A 20019-nucleotide genomic window follows, 5' to 3' on the forward strand; every position below is an offset into this window, starting at 1 on the left:
AATACCCGGAATCGGCCAAGGTTATCGGGGGTTAACTAGCGATTAGCACGCACATGCTACTAGAACTCAAGGATTTTCGGCTGGGTGCACTTTAACGACGATAAAATATCCTTTAATTGATAAACCAATAGTTAAAAAGTCGAGCCTTTATTTTGCCTCAATGGTAAGTTATATAAAATGACACTTGTGAACAATTAAAAAATTTCCTTGAATTTGTTTTGTCTTTTTCATAAAAAGTAATTTCTAAGAAATATATCAATATCAAACAGGAAATATAATCACCATTCAAATGAATTAATATTATTTTCCTGGAACCGTTTATGACTTAAGTCGGTATTGACTGAACTTTAAAAGGTAATGTTCACGAATCCTTGTTCAAGGTCTTTAAGGCAGAGGCATGGTAAGTATAACTTCCAAAAGGGGGTAACCCAAAAAGATAATCTTACTTAAATAGAGGAAGCGAAAACACTTTTTCTTAGCTTTTAGACGAAGCTAACATGGTCATAAAATATTATGTTTGTCAATGTTTCCTTTACATTAAATGAAGACCACATCAATGTAGGGTTAGTTACCCTACCGCTGTCAAGGACACGTGCCACAGGAAGTTCAAAGAGTTTAAGGCAAAGGTCCGACAACCGGAAAAATCAATAATGTCGTATACCCGGTATACATATGTATAAAACAACGAATGCCCCAGCACGTGTCAGCTTATAAGGGGGTAGGATCCACCCCATTAAAAATTACCACGCGAGACTGGACGAATATCGCGTGATTTTCATGGAAAACCCTCTGCAATTGGCTGTCGGTTTTTCGAGGAGTGAGAGTTTTCCCACTTTGTTTGATCGATGTCTGAGCTCCATTAAGTGAGTGTAATTTTTGTTGTTCTTTCTTCGTGCTATCAAGACATTGGGAGTTGACTTAGGCCCCATATTCCCGCTCCTTTACATATTTCGGATAAAAAACCGTTGAGGAATTTCAATACAAACATTTGACATAATTTCTATTTATTTGGGCTTAGCTCATGTGCATTTATGTATATTTTTTGTGAGGGGAAGTTTGGGTTTTGATATTCTTTCGTGCTAGTTTTTTTGATCTCCGATAAGGTTAATTGCGGGAAATTTGGATTTAAAGATTCAATTGGTGGGGGACTGTAATACAAATTTCGTAGAATTACATTTGTAATTTCTAGGTCTGTGCCGTGTGGATATTACTTCATATCCTGTGCATATTTATATTTATGCAAATTTCATTTATAAGGTCAGATACATTGTTATGTTATACATTTATGAATCGAGTGAAAAAACCAAGCATTTGAGTCTCATATATTGTACATATAGAACAAAATAAATTACTTAGTAATATTTTTTTTTAAATTTTAATCATTTTCGGCAAGTAAAAAATGCGGTAAAACCCAGGGCATAAAATTTGGTGTCATCCTTTGTGACCTCAAATGATTCAGAGCTTCCGTACAAATGATTCAGTTCTTATCAAATTTCGTTAATTAAGTAGTATTCTGAAATGTTAAAGTTCGTCCCGGCGGAAAGTGAAAACTGCTTCGGAATTCTCAGCACTGAGAAAGTGAGTCACGAGCATTGGGACCCTGTCGCATTGAAAATTAATGCCACAACAAATGCCGGCGCAGGATAATATCCTTTTTCCAGGAATTGGACGCTGATTCAGGCCGGCAAGCCGGATGGGAGAAAGCGGGGTCGCAAGTGGATGGGTCAAAGTCACACACACAGATAGTAAGTACTTCATTCATTCATAAAAGCAGAAAAAGCTTTTTGCAGGCGGCCATCAAAAAATGAGTCACTAAAAAAGCACTGAACAAAATTATGGCGCCGAATCATTTGTATATCTTAAAATGTTATAAAAATTATTCATACTTGATTTTTGTTTTTAATTATTTTATTAAAATATAAAAAAGTAACAAAATAAACTAGAAACCAAAAGTTTATAGTTTTTCTTTTTTTTATAATATGGACAGAATTTCGGTACTAATAAAGGGCTGCCAATTTGCTGACCCGCTTTATTTATGCAATTTATCTATTAACCTGCAACCGCTTTAACTACAACAACGATTTATTGATTTAGCATTTAAGGCAGGTTCTCACCTTGTAGAGCCGAAAAATGACACTTTTTAAAAAAAATTGTTTTGAGAAAACGGTTAAAGATAAAAAGTTGAAATTTTTAACTTTATTTCAAAACATATTTATTTTGCGAAAAAAATTTCAAAATTGAAAAATCAAAAAAGGGGCGGGAGGCGGCGATCCTCAGTTGCAGCATTTCAGCAAAAAGGTGTCCCGCTTACGGAAGTGATTCAGCCAAAACGGGTGATCGGAAACACAAAAACCAAAAAGATTCTTAAAAAGTACAGTAATGTGCATAAAATGAACTAGGACCAGAAACAAAAATGAAAATTGCAAAAGTTATTAGCTTTAAAAAAAAAATTTCGATTTTCGCGCTTTTTTTCTCACTAATAATTTTCTCAATTAAACAGTTTTCAATATTTTTGGATAATCCCAGTTCATTAGTTAAAGGAAACAATTAGGAACATTTAAAAAAAATTTTATGACGATTGGTTAACCCCAACGCCTTTAATTACTTCCGTAAGGTCCGAAAACGTGGTTTTTTCAAATTTTGATCTGAAATTTGTTGAGCACATTCTGAAAACATATATCTATACGAAAAGCCAAAAAAAAAATCGATTTTTTTTCGACACAAGGTGAGAACTGTTATATAGCGATTATCTATTTTAAAATGATTCTTTTTCTATATAAAAGAAAATCCCAGGAAATGGAAATACTAGGAGATGAAGAAATCAGTAAGCGGAAATCTTTAGTCGGGATTGGATTTTGCAAAGCGAACGTGACTCAGACCAGCTGAGCCAGCTGATGATTCGTTCTCCGCTGTAATTCCTCTTTTGGAAGTCTCTCTTTTGAGCTTCACTCGAGTCTTTGGAGAGATTGAGGCAGAAACTTCGTGCGAAGAAAGCTCTTTCGAGACTCTTGCGGTATCTCAAATGGCGTCTACGGTATTGGAAGTTAAGCTTTTTTGCCTTCTTGTCGGATGGTTGTTTTTTTCAATTTAAATCGTTTGTGACTCGCGTCGAGATCGGTTGCGTTATCCAACTCCACCGTGCGTTATTTACCTTCTCGCAGTGCTTTAAGCTCACGCTCTCTGGTGCTCTTCCGAAGTCCGAAAGGCAGGTTGGAATACCAGTAGATAAAAATAAAAACGAAAAGTAAAAGAGCTGCATAAAAACGCATAAATTCAATTGAGCCAAGCAAGTTTCACTTGCTTTGGTATTACGGGTGACACAAAAAAAAGAGTCTATATACCTTTATAACGGAGAAAAACACGGCGCACGTATTGATAATGTCGCTTGAACGTTTTACCGATTAGATTACACGGCACATCGACCATTTAGCCAAAAGACATCGTAGTACTATCGAGAAAACCCAAAAAAAAAGAAATAGAGAGAGAAAGAGCGCTATAACAAATTACCAAAGTTAAAAAACCGAGTAACAAAAACAAAAGCTAAGCGATGATCGCATAGCAGCATAAAGCCCGGAATTCCCTATAACAAAACGACGTCACGGCGCCCTCGCTCTCTCTTTCTCTCGCTCTGCCCACTCTCTCTTTCGTCGGTCTTCGATTTCTTAGCTTTTCATTAATTTCTGTTCGAACCGTTCTCCCCCAATCGCCTGTTTTTGTTGTTATTATCGATATTATCGCACCCGCTTTGTGCGCGCGCAAAAATAAAAAGAGAAAAAGAATCAAAAGAAAGAGAAGAAAACATTATTTATATATAAAAATAATAAATAAACCGGTTTCTGCTATGGCTTGTGACTGTGTGTGTTAACATTAACTCTAAAAATGCCATTTTTTCAACTAAAAATAAATGGCTTATTGCGATCGCTTCGCATTTAACTAATTTACATAACGGCACCATTTTCCAAATAACACAATACAAAACAAATGCTAATGCAAAGTGTATTAATTGGTTCGCGTTAAATTTCAGGTGCCTGTTTTTATTAGCAAACCGGGTGATCAATGCATACATATAGAACGTTTTCAGATCACTCCTTGACTTAGGTAAGTCCCCTATGAAGTCTTGCTTTATTTATTGATTCTAAACTCTGATAGAATGATCTTAGTTAATACGGTGGAAAATCCTAATGACTAACCTAAGCTTTCCAGAAGGGTTTTTATATTTTAGTCTTTGTTTGCGATCTTAAAGTCTTATTAATATAATAAACATATCTTATAATTTCTCTTAGACGTTAATTGGAATAATATCTATGTACATATGTATATACAAGAAAGTGTTTTATAAAACACTCGTTGATATTATTTTTTTATCAAACATAACCTTACAATATTTTCTCCTACTTTTAACCTTTATCAGTTTCCAAGAAAGTCCGGCTTTTGCTTATAAAAACTTTTCCTTCTGAAAGTGTGTAGCTCCCAGAGTATTAAACTCAGTAATGAAAAATTCTTCAGGATACGATTTCATTGAAATATTTTTGAGGACCACTCCTTTTACAGTGTAACCCCATTTTTTCGGGTGGCAATTATCCACCTGCGTATTAAATAATACGGCGAATGCAAACGATAAACTTAAATAATATAGCCAAAACACCTGTGTACATGGCAGCGCAGTCGCAGTGGCTTTTTCGACGTCGCCATAAATGAAAGTTTCTTGGGAGCAAGTGGGCTGCGGAGGGGGTAGGTGTCAGAGGGGGTGGTGCTCGGGGAAAAGCTTTTGCCACTTGCATTTGTTTTACTTTTTTTTTGTATTTTTGCGTCCGTTCAAATACGCCGGAGAGGTTTTCAATTGTTTCATTCTAAGATCGAATCGATGCGCTTGCGGACGTGTTCGCGCTGAAAATATTTTATTTTTATTTATATTTTTTCGATTCGACCTGCGGTCTCCTATTTTTTGTCGCGAAACTATTAAACTATTTTACCGTGAAGTAACATTTTTAAGCAACAAAGAACGGTCATTGTGTTTTGTGAGTGCGCTGAATGAAATAATGAAATCAGTTAGTCATGCGTGCTAACTGGTCCTTGGTTTAATTCGCAGGTAATTATGAAAAAAGGCTTTTAGATAATGCGGTGTAATTTCAAAAAACTGCAGCCAAGTTAAATGCAAACCGGCTGCTGACTCATAATATCGAGAGTCTCGGGCCAAAGAAAAACAAAGCGCAAATATCGCCAGTTTTAAGCAAGTCATCTGCGATATACAAAGCTCGAGTGGAGATTTGTGTGCTAACAAAGATCTAAGGCCAAGTCAATAGATGATATTCCTTATATCCAGTGGTAGTTTCCCGGCATGCCTGACCAAAGTCATGATTGATACGATCTACCGTTGGGTAAGGCCCTTTATGCAAATCATCAATCAATATGGATTCTGATTCTACGAAAAGTGATTTGAACCGAATGATATAAAAGCGTGAATACTATCAGTATAGTAAAGAAAATCATAGGCGTTTTGGCAGGTAGTCACATGCGTGCGTTAAATCGTAATTGTGTTAAAAAAAATTTGGTAATCCTCAATAAGAATATAATATTTGTAAAAATTAAAAAAATAAATTTTCTATATACAATATATTTGGAACTAGTTCCATCGATTTGTCAGCATATCGGTTATTTATTTTTATTTGAGCTGTAAATTGCTTGACGCCAACGATCGTTAAAAAACATTTGTCTGTCTGGAGTTTTGCGGAACCCGTTTGCCTAAGGAATTTTTGGCTGCTTCTGCTGCTTTGATGTTGATCTTAATCTTAATTTGTGGTGCTGGCGCCAAAAGAACTTTTTTCTGTGTGTCTTAGCTATTGGAAATTGCATAAAATTAGCATTTTAAATGATCGAAACGAAACGTTTTTATTTTTTTTCTGTTTATTTACCTTTTTATTATTTGCCAAAAAAAGTCATAACTGGCAGAAAAGCGACGAAGCCCATAGAAGAACAACGTTCTTTTATTAATCAATTTTATACTTGCAAAAAAACTATTTTATTGCCCATTGGGGGTTTGTCCGGCGGCGTTTTATAATCTGAAATTTTTTAAAGTATATAGTAAGTATCGGAAATTCCTCTGTTATTCCGATTTCGGTAGAAAAGTTTGGCAAACTATTAATTCACTCTTGGGCTACCGTCATTGAGTTCTATTTTTATGTTTCTAATCTTATTTTTGGTTATCTGAAAGTATTGTTTCGGTTTTTCTACGCTCCCCACCTGTGCGCTATCAGTCTGAACGTTTCGGTATGCAGGTCCTATCTGATGGGCGTTAATGGCAGCAAATTTGGTTGCCTAAAAATGGTTTTAATCGCACCTTAGTTGGCGATGATATAATCGTCAATAAACTAGGAACACAAATTGATTCTGGCGCAGAGGTTTTCTCTTTTACGCTCACTGACTTTTTCAATTGGTTAACCGATTATAATTATGGGAATTTCCAGTGTGTTGATATCCTCAAATAAGGAGATTGTATCACTCAGGTAACTGACCTATTCCCGTTCTGTTTTCTTTATTCTGAATGAGAAAGTCACGTAGTTGGTGAATGATTTTCGCCAACAGTGGGTGGCACACGAGCGAATTCCTCAAATATTTTGTTCTATATAGCCAGAAATTTGTATTGTGAGTCATTGTATTTCGTGGAAATTCGTGGCCCAGTCAAAATTGAAATATTTTGTTATTAAAGATCTCTTTCTACGAGTATATTGCATCCATTCATTTGGCAGAGGCATACAGCGTATATATCCTCTGCCCAGCATAGATCGTATACTTGGGTTCTGGCAAACTCATTAGAGAGCTTTCTGAACTGGCGCCAAATACTCAAGGCGGATTGAACGGTGACAAGTGGCGAGTTATTTTTTTTTTTGCCGTGGATATGGAAACGGAAATGCCAATAAAACCTAAAGCCTTTAGCCATATGCCTACTATATATTCTCAATGCATACTAATGTACTTGAAAAATGTGTTTATATTCACTGACAACAAACAATCCTGTGTTGATGCATTTTATGGTAATTTGTAGATACCTTTGCATCTTTTGCTTAGATTTTTTTCCCTTTATAAAAGGTGACTCAGTTTTTCATGGTTGAATATATAATATAACCGTTGAATGTGATGGATAATAAATTGTATCAATAAAAAGTTAATAATAAAAGTTATTTATATAATTAAATAAGTTATAATATTATGTTTAATAGTGTTACAAAACTTTGCTTTTAACCTATTTGTACAAAAGAAAAATTACTAAAATACGGCATCGTAAATGCTTTTAAGTTTATTGTATTACGAACTGAGGTAATTAGTTTCTATTTACAATACATTTATAAAAAAGGGTTAGATTTCAATCAATTCAATGTATTTACACAATTGCCAGTAAAGTTTATTGACATCGGTAAACACATTATCCGTTTTATTGGTTCCTGAAAAGTGGGACAACTGACTCGACGAAAATGAAAATTCCTTGAAAGCAAAAGCAATAAATTCATGACATGATACAAATACATGTACGGGTGTACATTGTACCTAAGATTCTAAAGAAAATACATTTTTAAAATATTAAGAAAAATAAAAATAGCAGAAAGCTCGACGACAAAACTTTTGCTGGCAGGCGTGCATAAAGAATTTTGTGTTTTTTTTTTCTCAAAAACATTTTTCTCGGTTCAGTGTTCAGACATTAGCCGAGTACTCAAGACGCTTTCGAGTGTGTTTTCGTCGGTATCGCCAAATTGAAAATTTTCTCTCGACAATAATCTATAGATACGAAATACATAGAAAATCGTTTCAAAAACCAAGCTACGAACTATTAAAGAGGTCGTTTTATGTGCCGTTATCGAAGAGAAGACATTATAATTGATTAAAAAATAAAACCTATTCAAATTCATTATCTGTGTTGTGAACCATTTTCCGTCAAAGTTTGGCCGTGATAAGTGAAAGGTGATTTATCGCTCGATTCTCTAACAAGATAAATACGTATGAGTAATATATATAGTAACTAAGATACATTCGCATTACATTTGTTGGCTTTTTCCCAATTCTGTTTTCATATTTGCCAAATTCGAATTATTTCATGACGTAATTCTTCCCCAATATTCAAAAAGTAGAATAGTTCTGAGTTAAACCGAATAAGAATTTTTCTGTTAAATATATATTTTGGACTGACACTACATGCGAATGTCTTTTGATTTATTCTACTTGTTGTGCTTCTTCAAAGGATATAGAATTCGTTTTGCCTAACTTAATTTTCAATATTGTTCATTGAACATGATTTATAATCGACATATTTATAGTTGACGCACAAAAGGCATTTGGCAGCTGTGAAAACTTCGATCGCGAAATTTAATTCCTCTAGAAGAAAAAAAAACAGATGTCTTTGGTGTACATATATTCTTTGATAAGCTAAAACAAATGTTAAACAAATTTGAGGCAGCTTTTCTAAAAGTGTGTCCTTGAAATTGATTTGCTTTAATAAATTACAACGATTATTGTCTTTTTCAATGTACATAAATTGTTTCGATCAAGTTCGTTCACCGCAAAAATAAAAAAATGTTTTGATACTCATTATAATATTCTTAGTTGTCAGTCAATTTGTTTTGGTTGGTTGAATCAACATATGTATTTACAAATTCGTCTTAAAGATTAAACAGCTGATGAGTATAGTAATAAAGAAACTGTCGACTTATTTCATCATATTCTTAGAAAACCGCAGGGATAATAATTGTGAAGCAATGCTGACTATTTCTATAAAGATATTGTTAAGCTGTTTAGTTGGAAAACCATTAAGTGGGAAATAATTTAGTAGAATAAAGTACAAGTGTGGAAAGTCGTTCAACCTTTGCTCGGGAATATTTTCTTGTAAGGCTATTTATTTCTTCCTTTAGCGGTTGTGTGTGTATATCTTTTAAAAACAAATTTGGCACACGTTTTCTGGTTTCCGCTTTTTACCCCCACTGATCAAATCGGTTCAGATCGGACCAATGCATGGGCATTAGTTAGTTTTGTCAGCCATTGACGTATTTTACCCACGGCAGACCGATGTCTAGACACGATCAGAGAATAAACTCTGAGGTCATACAGCTACTTAGTCTCCGTCTATATCTTATGGGTCGGTACGCATTTCAAAGATCGGCAAACGAATCGTTGACAATGCGCGCCATCATTGATAAAAATGTTTTGTTTGGATTGCTCCAAACTCGCCAAAAAAAAGAAACAAAATAAAAAGCTTCTCGCATCTCCGGGGAGGCCAGTCTGCGAGGCGATCTATATATATATATGGCAACCTATATATATGTATACTACCTGATATATGGGAGGCAGAGTTTTTGTCGCTTTGTGGCCGCGTTACGCAAAATGTTATTTTTAAACAAGGCGTCCGGAGCTTTAGCCGGACTATACCGGACCAGACCGGGGCCGCCGGACCCGGCCAAAAAGGAAACATACGCAGACGCAGATGCAGACGGACATGCAGCACACCCACTGCACTGCAGCTGCATCAGATCCCGGTATAAATTGTGAAAATATACATTTCGCCTAATGACCCCTAAATAGTGTGCAATTAAGGCTGTCCATCGAGCACGAAAATCGCCCACCCACATAGAAAAATAAGGGGGATAAACAGATTGCGATCGGTCTTCGGCAGAGTCTTCTACTTGCTCAGTTTTCTGCCAGACGCTTCATTGTTCGGTTCGTCATAGTCAGTGGTTAGGAGAGTCTTACTCATATAGCAGATCACTTCGAACTGCTTGTGGTTCGAACAAGAGCACGAGTCTGAGGCTTTATTTTTGATCAGCATCGTCATCGTCTGGCGTTGTCTGGGGCCTTCGATTTGCTTGCCAAGGATTTGTTCTTGCTTGGCATAACTTTAAATCTGAAAAAGGTGCAGCAAATGTTCGAAGACATTCTATTTTAGTGCATTAACTTAATTAAAAAGCATATGGATAGGATATTTTGTAAAATAGATTTTTTTAAAGAACGAAAATAATAAAAATATTTGTACTTTCGAGAAATCTTTATTTAGAGAAATATATACTTTTAAGAGATCCTAGTGCAACATAGAGTTTTTTTCAAGAAGCTTATTAAAAATGAATAATATTTTAAGATTTATATTAAATAATTTTTATAAAGTGTTTGAAACCTTTTTTGAAAATCTTTTTTGGTTTAATCTTTCAGTTAATATTTGGCCACGAAATGTTTCCCAACCAGAACAACGTAGCCGCTTCTGGGTCGAATCCAGCGGCTGATGGCCAACAGAGCCTCAACTACAACGGACTGCCCGCCCAGCAGCAACAGCAGCAGCAGCAACAACAACAGCAGCAGCAATTGTCACAGTCCACGAAAAATGTGCGAAAGAAAATGTATGTGAAGATCACCGAGCAGCCGGCCGGAAAGGCCCTGCGATTCCGCTACGAGTGCGAGGGTCGCTCGGCGGGTTCCATTCCGGGTGTGAACTCCACCTCGGAGAACAAGACCTATCCGACCATCGAGATTGTGGGCTACAAGGGACGCGCCGTGGTGGTCGTCTCCTGTGTCACCAAGGATACGCCGCATCGGTGAGTAGACTTTATTTTATATATATACTTTGGATACCATTTTCTCTATTACAAAAATTATATTATTATTAAAAAAATATATATTTTTATTAAATTTAAAAACAAACTTCGAACAAAGTGAACAAACGTTAACAGTATCTTTATTACAAAAATTTTATTATTATTAAAAAGTTTATTTTTTATTAAATTTAAAAACAAACTATGAATAAAGTGAACAAACCTCATCAGTATGCAATTTTTTAGCCATAAATGGCACTAAATTGGAATATTTTTCTTTTATACATTTTTTGTTTTGAATGTAATATATGTTCTCCTTTTTCAGTCCCCATCCGCACAATTTGGTGGGCAAGGAGGGCTGCAAGAAGGGCGTCTGCACACTGGAGATCAACAGCGAGACGATGCGAGCCGTGTTCAGCAATCTGGGAATCCAGTGCGTCAAGAAGAAGGACATTGAGGCAGCGCTCAAGGCGCGCGAGCAGATCCGCGTGGATCCTTTTAAGAGTAAGTCAATCTGCTTTCAGATTAACCAATTAAAGTATTAATCTATTTTTGTTTTATCAAACTGCAGCTGGCTTCTCGCATCGTTTCCAGCCCTCGAGTATTGATTTGAACTCGGTGCGATTGTGTTTTCAAGTATTTATGGAGACCGAGAAGGGTCGCTTCACCTCGCCTTTGCCACCGGTGGTTTCCGAGCCAATATTCGACAAGAAGGCCATGTCCGATTTGGTCATTTGCCGGCTGTGCAGCTGCTCGGCCTCCGTCCTGGGAAACACACAGATCATCCTGCTGTGCGAGAAAGTGGCCAAGGAGGACATCTCCGTGCGATTCTTTGAGGAGAAGAACGGCCAAAGTGTTTGGGAGGGCTTTGGTGACTTTCAGCACACCGATGTGCACAAGCAGACTGCCATTACCTTTAAGACGCCCCGTTATCACACCCTGGACATCACGGAACCCGCAAAGGTAACGGGCTAACTATTATATATACTTTAACAAATTTTAACACTCATAAATGGTTTTATTCAATCAGGTGTTTGTCCAACTGCGTCGTCCTTCGGACGGGGTTACCAGCGAGGCGTTGCCCTTCGAGTACGTGCCATTGGATTCAGGTAAACACACGTTCTGGAATCTTCATCGGCACCTCAAACGGAAGCCCGACGAAGATCTATTTCAGCAGGTCCTCAGGTTGGACGCCAAGCGGGAGACGCCGGCGCCAACGATTGAGGTCATCGATTTGGATACACCGAAGTTGGAGGTGCAGCATCAGCTGCCCGTAAATGCGGACTACAATCAACAGGAATCTCAGCCAGAGAATATAGTTTTTCAGCCAGAGCAATCTTTACAGCAGGAGCAATATCCACAAGAACAATCTTTGCAACAAGAGCAATATTTGCAGCAGGAACAAGAGCAATCTTTCCAGCTGGATGAACCCATGCAGCAGGAGCAGTTTGTGCATCAGGAACTGCAGAAACAGCAATCCTTGGATCAGGCCTCGGATCATTTGCCCGATCACACCTCGGATCACATTCCCGAGGATATGGAGGCGGCCGATGCCGTGGCAGAAGCCGAGGCTCATCGCCTGCGATCCGAGCAGGAGAAAGAGATCGATCACATAATCGATGAGAAGGTGCGGGAGCTGGAGCAGCTGGAACTTGGTCAGCACTTGGAGCCACGTCCCCTGACGGCCAACGACAAGATCACCGAGTGGATGAAGTCCAGCGAGATTGAACAGCAGGTCCATGAACCAAGTCCCACGGCCGAAGAAGATGTTTTGGATTCTGCCCTTGAGATATCCAAGACCGATAAAACCCTTGATGAACTTTTTGGAAACGGTGGCCGAGTTGGATGAGATCTACACGGACTTTAAAGTGCAACGCGATACGTACAATAATACGATTCAAAACGAGTTGGCTGGCGTCGAGGGACGTGCTCCTCTGCAGGTGGAGGATAGCTTCGATGATGCTGCCACCTACACCAGCCTGCAGATTGCCTTCAAGAATCCCGTTCTCATACCCATGGATGATATAATGCCACCAACGCCGCCCATGTCGCAATGCGCACCCGAAGATGCCCATCAGCATTACGATCCCGTTGAGGTTAACTCACAATCCCAAAAGCCGGAGACTCCAATGCGACCAGTTCCGCCAGTGCCGCCGGCAATTCTCACCGTTCCATTTCCGCCGGAGGAGGAGAAGCTGCCGCCGTTGCCGCCGAAGAGGATTCGCAAGCAGGACAGCAATGCGGAGAATCGCTCGATTGAGGCCAATACCGTTCAATCCCGGCCATCGACGGCTGAATCGCCGCTCAATAAGCGACTCCCGCCCGCTCCGAGTCCCAAGAATCCGAACTTCAATACGCTGCCGCGGCAGAAGAAGCCGGGATTCTTCTCGAAGCTCTTCTCGCGGCGCAAGAGCAAACCGGACTTGGCCCAGGGACATGGACAGGAGAGCAGCTCCCAGCTGGACTCCAAGGCGAACAGCCGGGAGCCGAGCATTGGGCACTTCAACATGCAGGATCCGATGCGGGCCTCCCTGCGCTCCTCCAAGTCGGCGGCACCCTTCATCTCCACCCCGGCACCGGCCAAGTCCAGTCCGGTGAAGGCCAAGAAACCCGGATCCAAGTTAACCAAGCCAGTGGGCCGGAGTGTGAGCAGTGTTTCCGGAAAGAGACCAGCTTACCTGAACGCCGATGTGGTGCACATACCGCTGAAAGGTGACAGTGCCAACAGTTTGCCACAGAGGAACGAGGGCTACTCGCAATCCAGTACGATTTCGGTGGGAGCTGGACTGGATAGACGCACTGCATCCGCTTTGCAACTGGCTGACATACCAATCAGCGAAGGTGGAATGGAACTGGTGGCCATCGCCGATCGCCAGAGTCTGCACAATTTGGTCAGCTCCATCGAGGGCCACTTCAATGTCCAGCTCGATCCCAATCTGGATCTCACCGAGGCCGAGCACTTTGCCCTGTACACGAGTATTCCGCCACTTGCGGCGGCCAGTGAATTCGATGAGACCTCCGCCTACTATGCACCCGTGGATGCCGGCGAGATCCTGACGCCCGACGAGGTGGCCAAGCGACTGGCGGCGGCAAATGGCCTCTAAATTTGTTTCAATTGTTATTTTAGGCAAACGAACCGAGGGAACGAATCCTTCAAACCGAATCCCAAAAAAAAAAAAACGAAGCAAGTTGGCTGAAAGCCAGAGGAAAATGGAAGCAATTACCTTCCAGAATCCATTCTGTTGCCACTTGTGTGGGGGAAACCAAAGCGATTGCTCTTTGGTGCCTCCAGAATTTGTATTTGTTTTCTATTTGATAATTGTGCTAAAAGTATCCCCGAATATTTTGTAAGCGATACCAGGCAAAAAAGAACCCACGAAATGGGTCAAACCAGATTTGTTATTGTCCAGGTGGCCGATTAAAAGGGCCAACCTATATCTCTATTGTATTTAAGCGAAATCACTCAATTTTCAGAGTAGAGTAAGATTTCCCCCAAATGGAATCGAATATTGTTTAAATTGAAATCGAACATAAAACCGATTATATGTACAACACGGTGTGTATATTTTGTCTTATAGATCCAGCGCACCTGAGGCGGAAACGTCAGAAGACTGGCGGTGATCCCATGCACCTGCTGCTCCAACAGCAACAGAAACAGCAATTGCAAAATGACCACCAAGGTGGCAGTAAGTTGACTGTTGATATTTCCTACAAAAAAAAAAACTGGTGTCGGTCTCCTCCCAATCTATCTACCTATTTGTCCATCCCCTATTGTGTCGTTCGGCCCCGAGTCGATATTATATTTGTGCCCGTGGGTGTTTGGATCCACTTGGGTAACTTGTTTTGAGATGCAAGCCATCTAACTGAATCCTACCTAGTCAAGTATCTTGATATTTGATCTTTTTTTCGGTATACCAAAGACTTAAATTAACAAGTCATCGGCCCAGATGATGTATTAATCGAATAGACTCTTAGCAACTATTATGTAGCACTCACTCAATGCACACACTCACCAAAAAAAAAAAACACAAAGAGATTACTATAGGGAAGGAAGTCCCCAACTATATATTTATATATTGATTTACATCTATAGGCGAAATTATAGTCAAGGATGAGAGATTGATTTGAAATCAACATGAAATTTTTGTCGCTTTTCTACTCGTTTACATGCGAAGAATATTTGATATTTTTATATAATGATAAATTACAAGTTTGGAAAAATATTTTGTATAAACTATAGTAGCTTAATAAAACAGAAAAACCAAGTTTAAAAGAAAATAATTGTTGGAAAAGTATTTTACTCAAATGGAAATTATATAGGTTTAAGTAAGTTTTGCTCTAGGACTTTTCCATCCAAGAAGTTTTGTGATAGTTCTGAGTAAGTTTCTACTAAATATTTTAACGTCGATTTATTTTTTATTTTCTGCATGACATTTTGTTTATTTAAAGAATTAATAGACTTGGAAAGATTTGTTTATTCGGTAAATTTTTTTGTTCAAATATTATTAAGAGGTAGGATTTTCCTGGCTACAAAATTTTAACCCCTTCTTTATTTCTTTAGTTTTTTTGCCAGCTATTATTAATTAATATTTGTTATTGATTGTTATTTTTTTGTTTATTGAATTGAGGCCTTGTTGGTGTGCTGAATTTTTCGTTTGTTGCTTATTGCTTTATTAAACTTTGTGTGTTGCTTTGTGTTACTTGCTTAATTAAAAAAAACAGTGGTGATGATAATCCTTTCAAAGGCATCAAACTAAATGGTGCATATGTGAAATGATTCTCCTAACTGTTTATTTTAATGTTTATTTACTTGCTATTTTCTTTATTTTATATATTTATTTATTTTAAAATTTGGCTTTTGATCTGCTTGCAGGACAAACAAATATGAGTTGCTGGAATGCACAGAACATACCGCCCATCAAAACGGAACCAAGAGGTGAGTGTTATAAATTTATACGGTTAGTTTGATATTTAAATTAATATTTAAATTAAAAAATAGAACTTTAAATTTAAAATGTTCATATATGTAATATAATTGGTAATTGTATTTCTTTAAACGTATTAAACCTTATTGTAGATACCTCACCTCAACCCTTTGGCCTTTCCTATCGAGCGCCTCCTGAACTCACTCCCTCGCCGCAGCCGTTGTCGCCGTCAAGCAACTACAATCACAACAGTACGCCCTCGCCCTACAATATGGCCGCCTCGGTCACGCCCACCAACGCCCAGCAGCAGCAGATGATGTCGCCCAACCACCCACAGCAGCAACAGCAGCAGCAACAGCACCACCAGCAGCAACAGCAGCAACAACAGCAGCAGCAACAGCAATATGGGGCAACCGAACTGGGCAGCAATTACAATCCGTTTGCCCAACAGGTCCTTGCCCAGCAGCAACATCAGCAACACCAGCAGCAACAGCAACAGGCATTGCAATTCCATGCCAATCCGTTTGGCAATGCAGGAGCCAGTCACTGGGAGAGCAAGTTCTCTGTGGCAGCTGTGGCAGCAGCAGCTGCGGCAGGAGCAACACCCGCCAACGGCGGCAACAATGCAAACAGCAATAATCTTAGCAATCTCAACAATCCCTTCACCATGCACAACCTGCTCACATCGGGCGGAGGTCCTGGCAACGGCAGCAATCTGCAGTGGAACCTGACCACAAACCATCTGGTGGGTTTACCTATGGAATTTTTCCAATCCCAGAGTAATAAGATTTCTGAAAACATTCTTAAATTAAATTGTAGTTCATTTTTCAATTTATAAATATTAATTTACTGCACGTTTGCAATTATGAACTGAACTGAGAATGCTTACTCAATTTTCAATATATTTCTTCAATTTGAAATATAGCCAACATTAAATCTTGTTAATTTCATTTGTATTTGTTTTAACCGTACGAGTAAATCCCTAGTTCTTTATTATATATTTTTATATTTCTTTTATTACAGCACAATCAGCACACGTTGCACCAGCAGCAGCAACTACAGCAGCAACACGTCCCGCCCATGCATCAGTATGACAACAATGCGACTAGCAACACAAACCCCAACACCAACAACAATAATAACAATAATAATGCCGCTGGCAACCAAGCGGATAATGGTCCCACGATCAGCAATCTGCTAAGTTTCGACAGCGAACAGTTGGTGCGCATAAACTCAGAGGATCAGCAGATACTGCGCCTCAACTCGGAAGATCTGCAGATATCGAACCTATCCATATCCACGTAATACCTTTATTAAAAACTGAAACTAACCCAATACAAACAGAGCAAACTGAGGAGGCAGTAGGATGAACACAATGATGATGATGTAGAATTAAAGCCTATCGACCTGGTCGTCGTCTAATTGATTGTTTTAGTGTTGTAATGCCTAGTCTTAAGTCGAAATGTAATATGTGTGTTTTGTATGAAGTAAGCTTTTTAAATATGAATAAATTAATCGTTTTAGCAGTATATTTAAAACAATTTTATTTTTGAAACCCTCTTTTTTTTAATTGAAATATATAATGAGGGTATGCTTAACTTAACTGCTCAATTATAGTAAAATTGAAAAAACCATACGAAACATAATTGCGAGTAATGAACTGGAAACTAATGGCATTGTAATTGTTTTCGATATTTGGTTTTCAGTTCTAGTTAAAACTTTGATCTAAGCCGTTGAAACGAAAGCAAAAATGATTTCACAATATACTAAGCTGGTAGGTGCAATATTATTGATTGTATTTCTAATGAATTCGGTGAGTACAGATTCCTTACATTTAACAATATATTGAACATTTCTTCTAAAATTTTAAGATGGAATGTCGTTTTTTGGAGTTTACAAATATAAAGTGCACTTCTATGGATAAGAAATTTTGCGAATTCCAATATTGCTTTATAAAAGCCACGAACCGCACCTATAAGCATTTGTCCGTGAGAAATAACCTCTATAAGGTTCCAGTTAATCAGTTTTCGGTGCGAAATGACCTTATTCGTATTATTCGTACCTTAATAATAACGTACTAATAACTGCAGATAAATGCCGCATTTACTAAGCGATCGAATGGCATATTGCCGTTTAAATACAATTTGACTTTTGATGGATGCAAAATGGTAGCAGATATCGGAAATCCCTGGATTGCATTTCTTTTTGGCCTGCTTAAGCCGCACTCAAACATAAACCATTCGTGTCCCTTTGATGTGAGTTTTCGATAATCAATTCTTTATTTTTTTAGCAATTCTCCGTTTATTTTCAGCACGACATTATTGTGGATAAGTTGCCCACTTACTTCTTGCAACAACAGTTCGCCAAATTCTTTCCCTTTCCTGAAGGCGATTATATCTTTAACAGCAATTGGATATCTTCGGGCGTAATTCGAGCCAATGTGAGGGTTCACTTGTCGTATGGGTAATTTCTGCGACAAAGTTTGAGTTTGAATATTTTAAAGTTTTTTAGTTGGGAAGGGATTAACTATCTTACAGTTCCTGCTTTTATGTAGTGCTAAAATGTTTATTTATTAATACTTTTTTAACAATACTGAAAACAATGATTTGAGAAGCAACTGTAAACAAAGAAAAATATTATAAATCAAGTATATAGTAAATGGAACTATAAACAAATGAACAATTAACTTGGGGTAAGGATTAAATAGAGTTCTCCTGATCCTCTGTTTCTATGACCTTATCAACTCCCTTTAAATCTTCAACCCCAACAACATTTTCACAATCGTTATAAGAGGTCTTTGAGAAGAATCCTTTCAACCTGTTGACCGCTCCTGGAAGAGAAGGGGGCGGTGGTGGGGTGGCAGGCAGCATATAATGGGCCACAAAGTGCAGCATGCGATAGGTGGCATGTTGGTAGACTTGACTTTGGGCGAAGCACTGGCGGATCCTTTGGCCAAGAGTGGCAGCCAAACAATTCTGGAGCGTTACAAGTTGCTCTTCTTTTTCTTCAAGCGAACGTTCCAGTTTCAAAGTCTGTTCGAGCAGTTCGCTAAAAAATATTGAATAATATTTAAATGGAAATTAATTAAATGATTCTGGTTCTCATACCTGTACTGATCATCGGATACTCTTTTAAGATCCTCCAGCTTAACCATATTTTCACGCAGCTTTTCGATGAAGTCCCTCTTGAGAGCCAAGTCAATTTGGAGCAGATCCAGCTGACGGACCAGCTCATCCTGGGCAGACTGGCTTTCCTGGTAGTCCCTTTGCAGTTGGGTTAATTGCTCCAGTTGCTCACGCTGTTGACTGTTCACGTGAAAGAGTTCGCTTTTGAGGGACTGCTGAATCTCCTGTAGGTTCTCAATGTCCTGATCTTTGCTTGCCATTTCCTCTGCCAGTTTATCCTTTTCTGCTCTGACTTGCACTAGCATAAGGCTAAGTTCCTCGTAGGAGAGCTTAGTTTGGGCATTATCACGATAGGATTGCCTCAGTTGATCGTTGAGTGTTTCATTGCGACGCTTTTCCACGGAGAAGAGGGAGTTGTAGACATGCAACTGGTTGCGATTTTTGACAAACTGTTAATAAATAATGCAAATCATTTAAAATTGTTTTTGAATGTATTAGATAATACCTACACTCTTCTTATAATCCTCCACCTGATCGGTGAGGTGACGCACTTCTTCTCGCCTTCTGCGCCATGCGTGCAACATAATGGTGTTGAAGATCCTCAAGCTGGCTACCCGAGCATCCTGATCTGGGCCAACAACGAAGCTCATTTGTCCCTCAATGAGGCCATTCTCCTGTAGCACCAACTTGGCCATATTGCCCTCCAATCCAGCGATTCCAGCTTTTTGCTGCGGCTGCTCCTTTATTTGCTTTGTGGGCGAGGGGACGTGGGCAACCAGTCGATAGTTTCCTGTGCGACGAGCCTCCTTGAAGTCCATTTGGGAAACAGACTTGCGCACCCGGAAGTTGATTAAGGCCGAGGTCTGCTGACGCTTGAGGGTTAAATAGGGGGCCAAGGACGAGGGCTGTCGGAGCAAACTGGCCTTTGACATGACCGTGTAGTTGGACTGACCCGAACTGGAAACTGTGGGTGTCAGCGAGTTGTCAGAGGACGAAGGAGTCAGCAGCACCGCATTGGGTAATTTATTCAGCAACTGCTTGTTGTTCTCCTTGTCTGCCAACCTAAAAGGAGATTTAACGCTTTAATATTACTTAAAAACAAGAAAGATCCTTGATCCTTAAGCTCACGCATTTTCCTTTTTCAAGTTTCGCTGCCCCAAAATGCGACGTTTCTTTGCCTGCCCCGAAATAAGATTTTTTGCGTAGAGTGCTCTTGGCGAACCCTTTTGGGGGACTGCGGTTAAGCCAGTCTGGTTTCCCTGACGAATGCGAGGACTTTTTGGCCACATTGTGATTAAAATGAATAGTTCAACTCGAAAGGTAACAATAAAGGAACAACAATAACTTTTGTATTTTGTTGAAAACGTACAGAAATCAATATGGCAACTGAATTCTGGCACAAGAAGC

The 20019-nt window shown here is 39.0% G+C and overlaps 4 protein-coding genes across 4 annotated transcripts; 3 read left to right on the plus strand and 1 right to left on the minus strand.

Annotated features, from left to right (window-relative positions):
* The first annotated feature begins 3101 nt into the window (after positions 1-3101).
* On the plus strand, positions 3102-13684 carry LOC108090617 (embryonic polarity protein dorsal). The gene is given in 7 exon segments (XM_017189392.2): positions 3102-3209; positions 4025-4098; positions 10186-10565; positions 10888-11066; positions 11134-11525; positions 11593-12384; positions 12386-13684. Coding segments are annotated over 5 exon segments (3006 nt in total). The 5' UTR covers positions 3102-3209; positions 4025-4098; positions 10186-10203; the 3' UTR covers positions 13667-13684.
* A 422-nt stretch (positions 13685-14106) lies between these two features.
* Positions 14107-17018, plus strand: LOC122320866 (GATA zinc finger domain-containing protein 10-like). The gene is made up of 4 exons (XM_043209417.1): positions 14107-14248; positions 15436-15498; positions 15640-16232; positions 16511-17018. Exons 1-4 carry the CDS (start codon positions 14107-14109, stop codon positions 16790-16792), a joined length of 1080 nt encoding a protein of 359 aa, XP_043065352.1. The 3' UTR covers positions 16793-17018.
* A 340-nt stretch (positions 17019-17358) lies between these two features.
* Positions 17359-17954, plus strand: LOC108090590. The gene is made up of 3 exons (XM_017189341.1): positions 17359-17517; positions 17578-17742; positions 17799-17954. Exons 1-3 carry the CDS (start codon positions 17359-17361, stop codon positions 17952-17954), a joined length of 480 nt encoding a protein of 159 aa, XP_017044830.1.
* Positions 17955-18025: 71 nt separating this feature from the next.
* Positions 18026-20019, minus strand: LOC108090631. Its single transcript, XM_017189410.2, has 4 exons — positions 19741-20019; positions 19122-19674; positions 18595-19061; positions 18026-18535 (listed from the first exon to the last, which is right to left on the minus strand). Exons 1-4 carry the CDS (start codon positions 19899-19901, stop codon positions 18187-18189), a joined length of 1530 nt encoding a protein of 509 aa, XP_017044899.1. The 5' UTR covers positions 19902-20019; the 3' UTR covers positions 18026-18186.

This window comes from Drosophila ficusphila, unplaced genomic scaffold (assembly GCF_018152265.1).
Source record: "Drosophila ficusphila isolate 14025-0441.05 unplaced genomic scaffold, ASM1815226v1 contig_127, whole genome shotgun sequence".
Taxonomy (NCBI): domain Eukaryota; kingdom Metazoa; phylum Arthropoda; class Insecta; order Diptera; family Drosophilidae; genus Drosophila; species Drosophila ficusphila.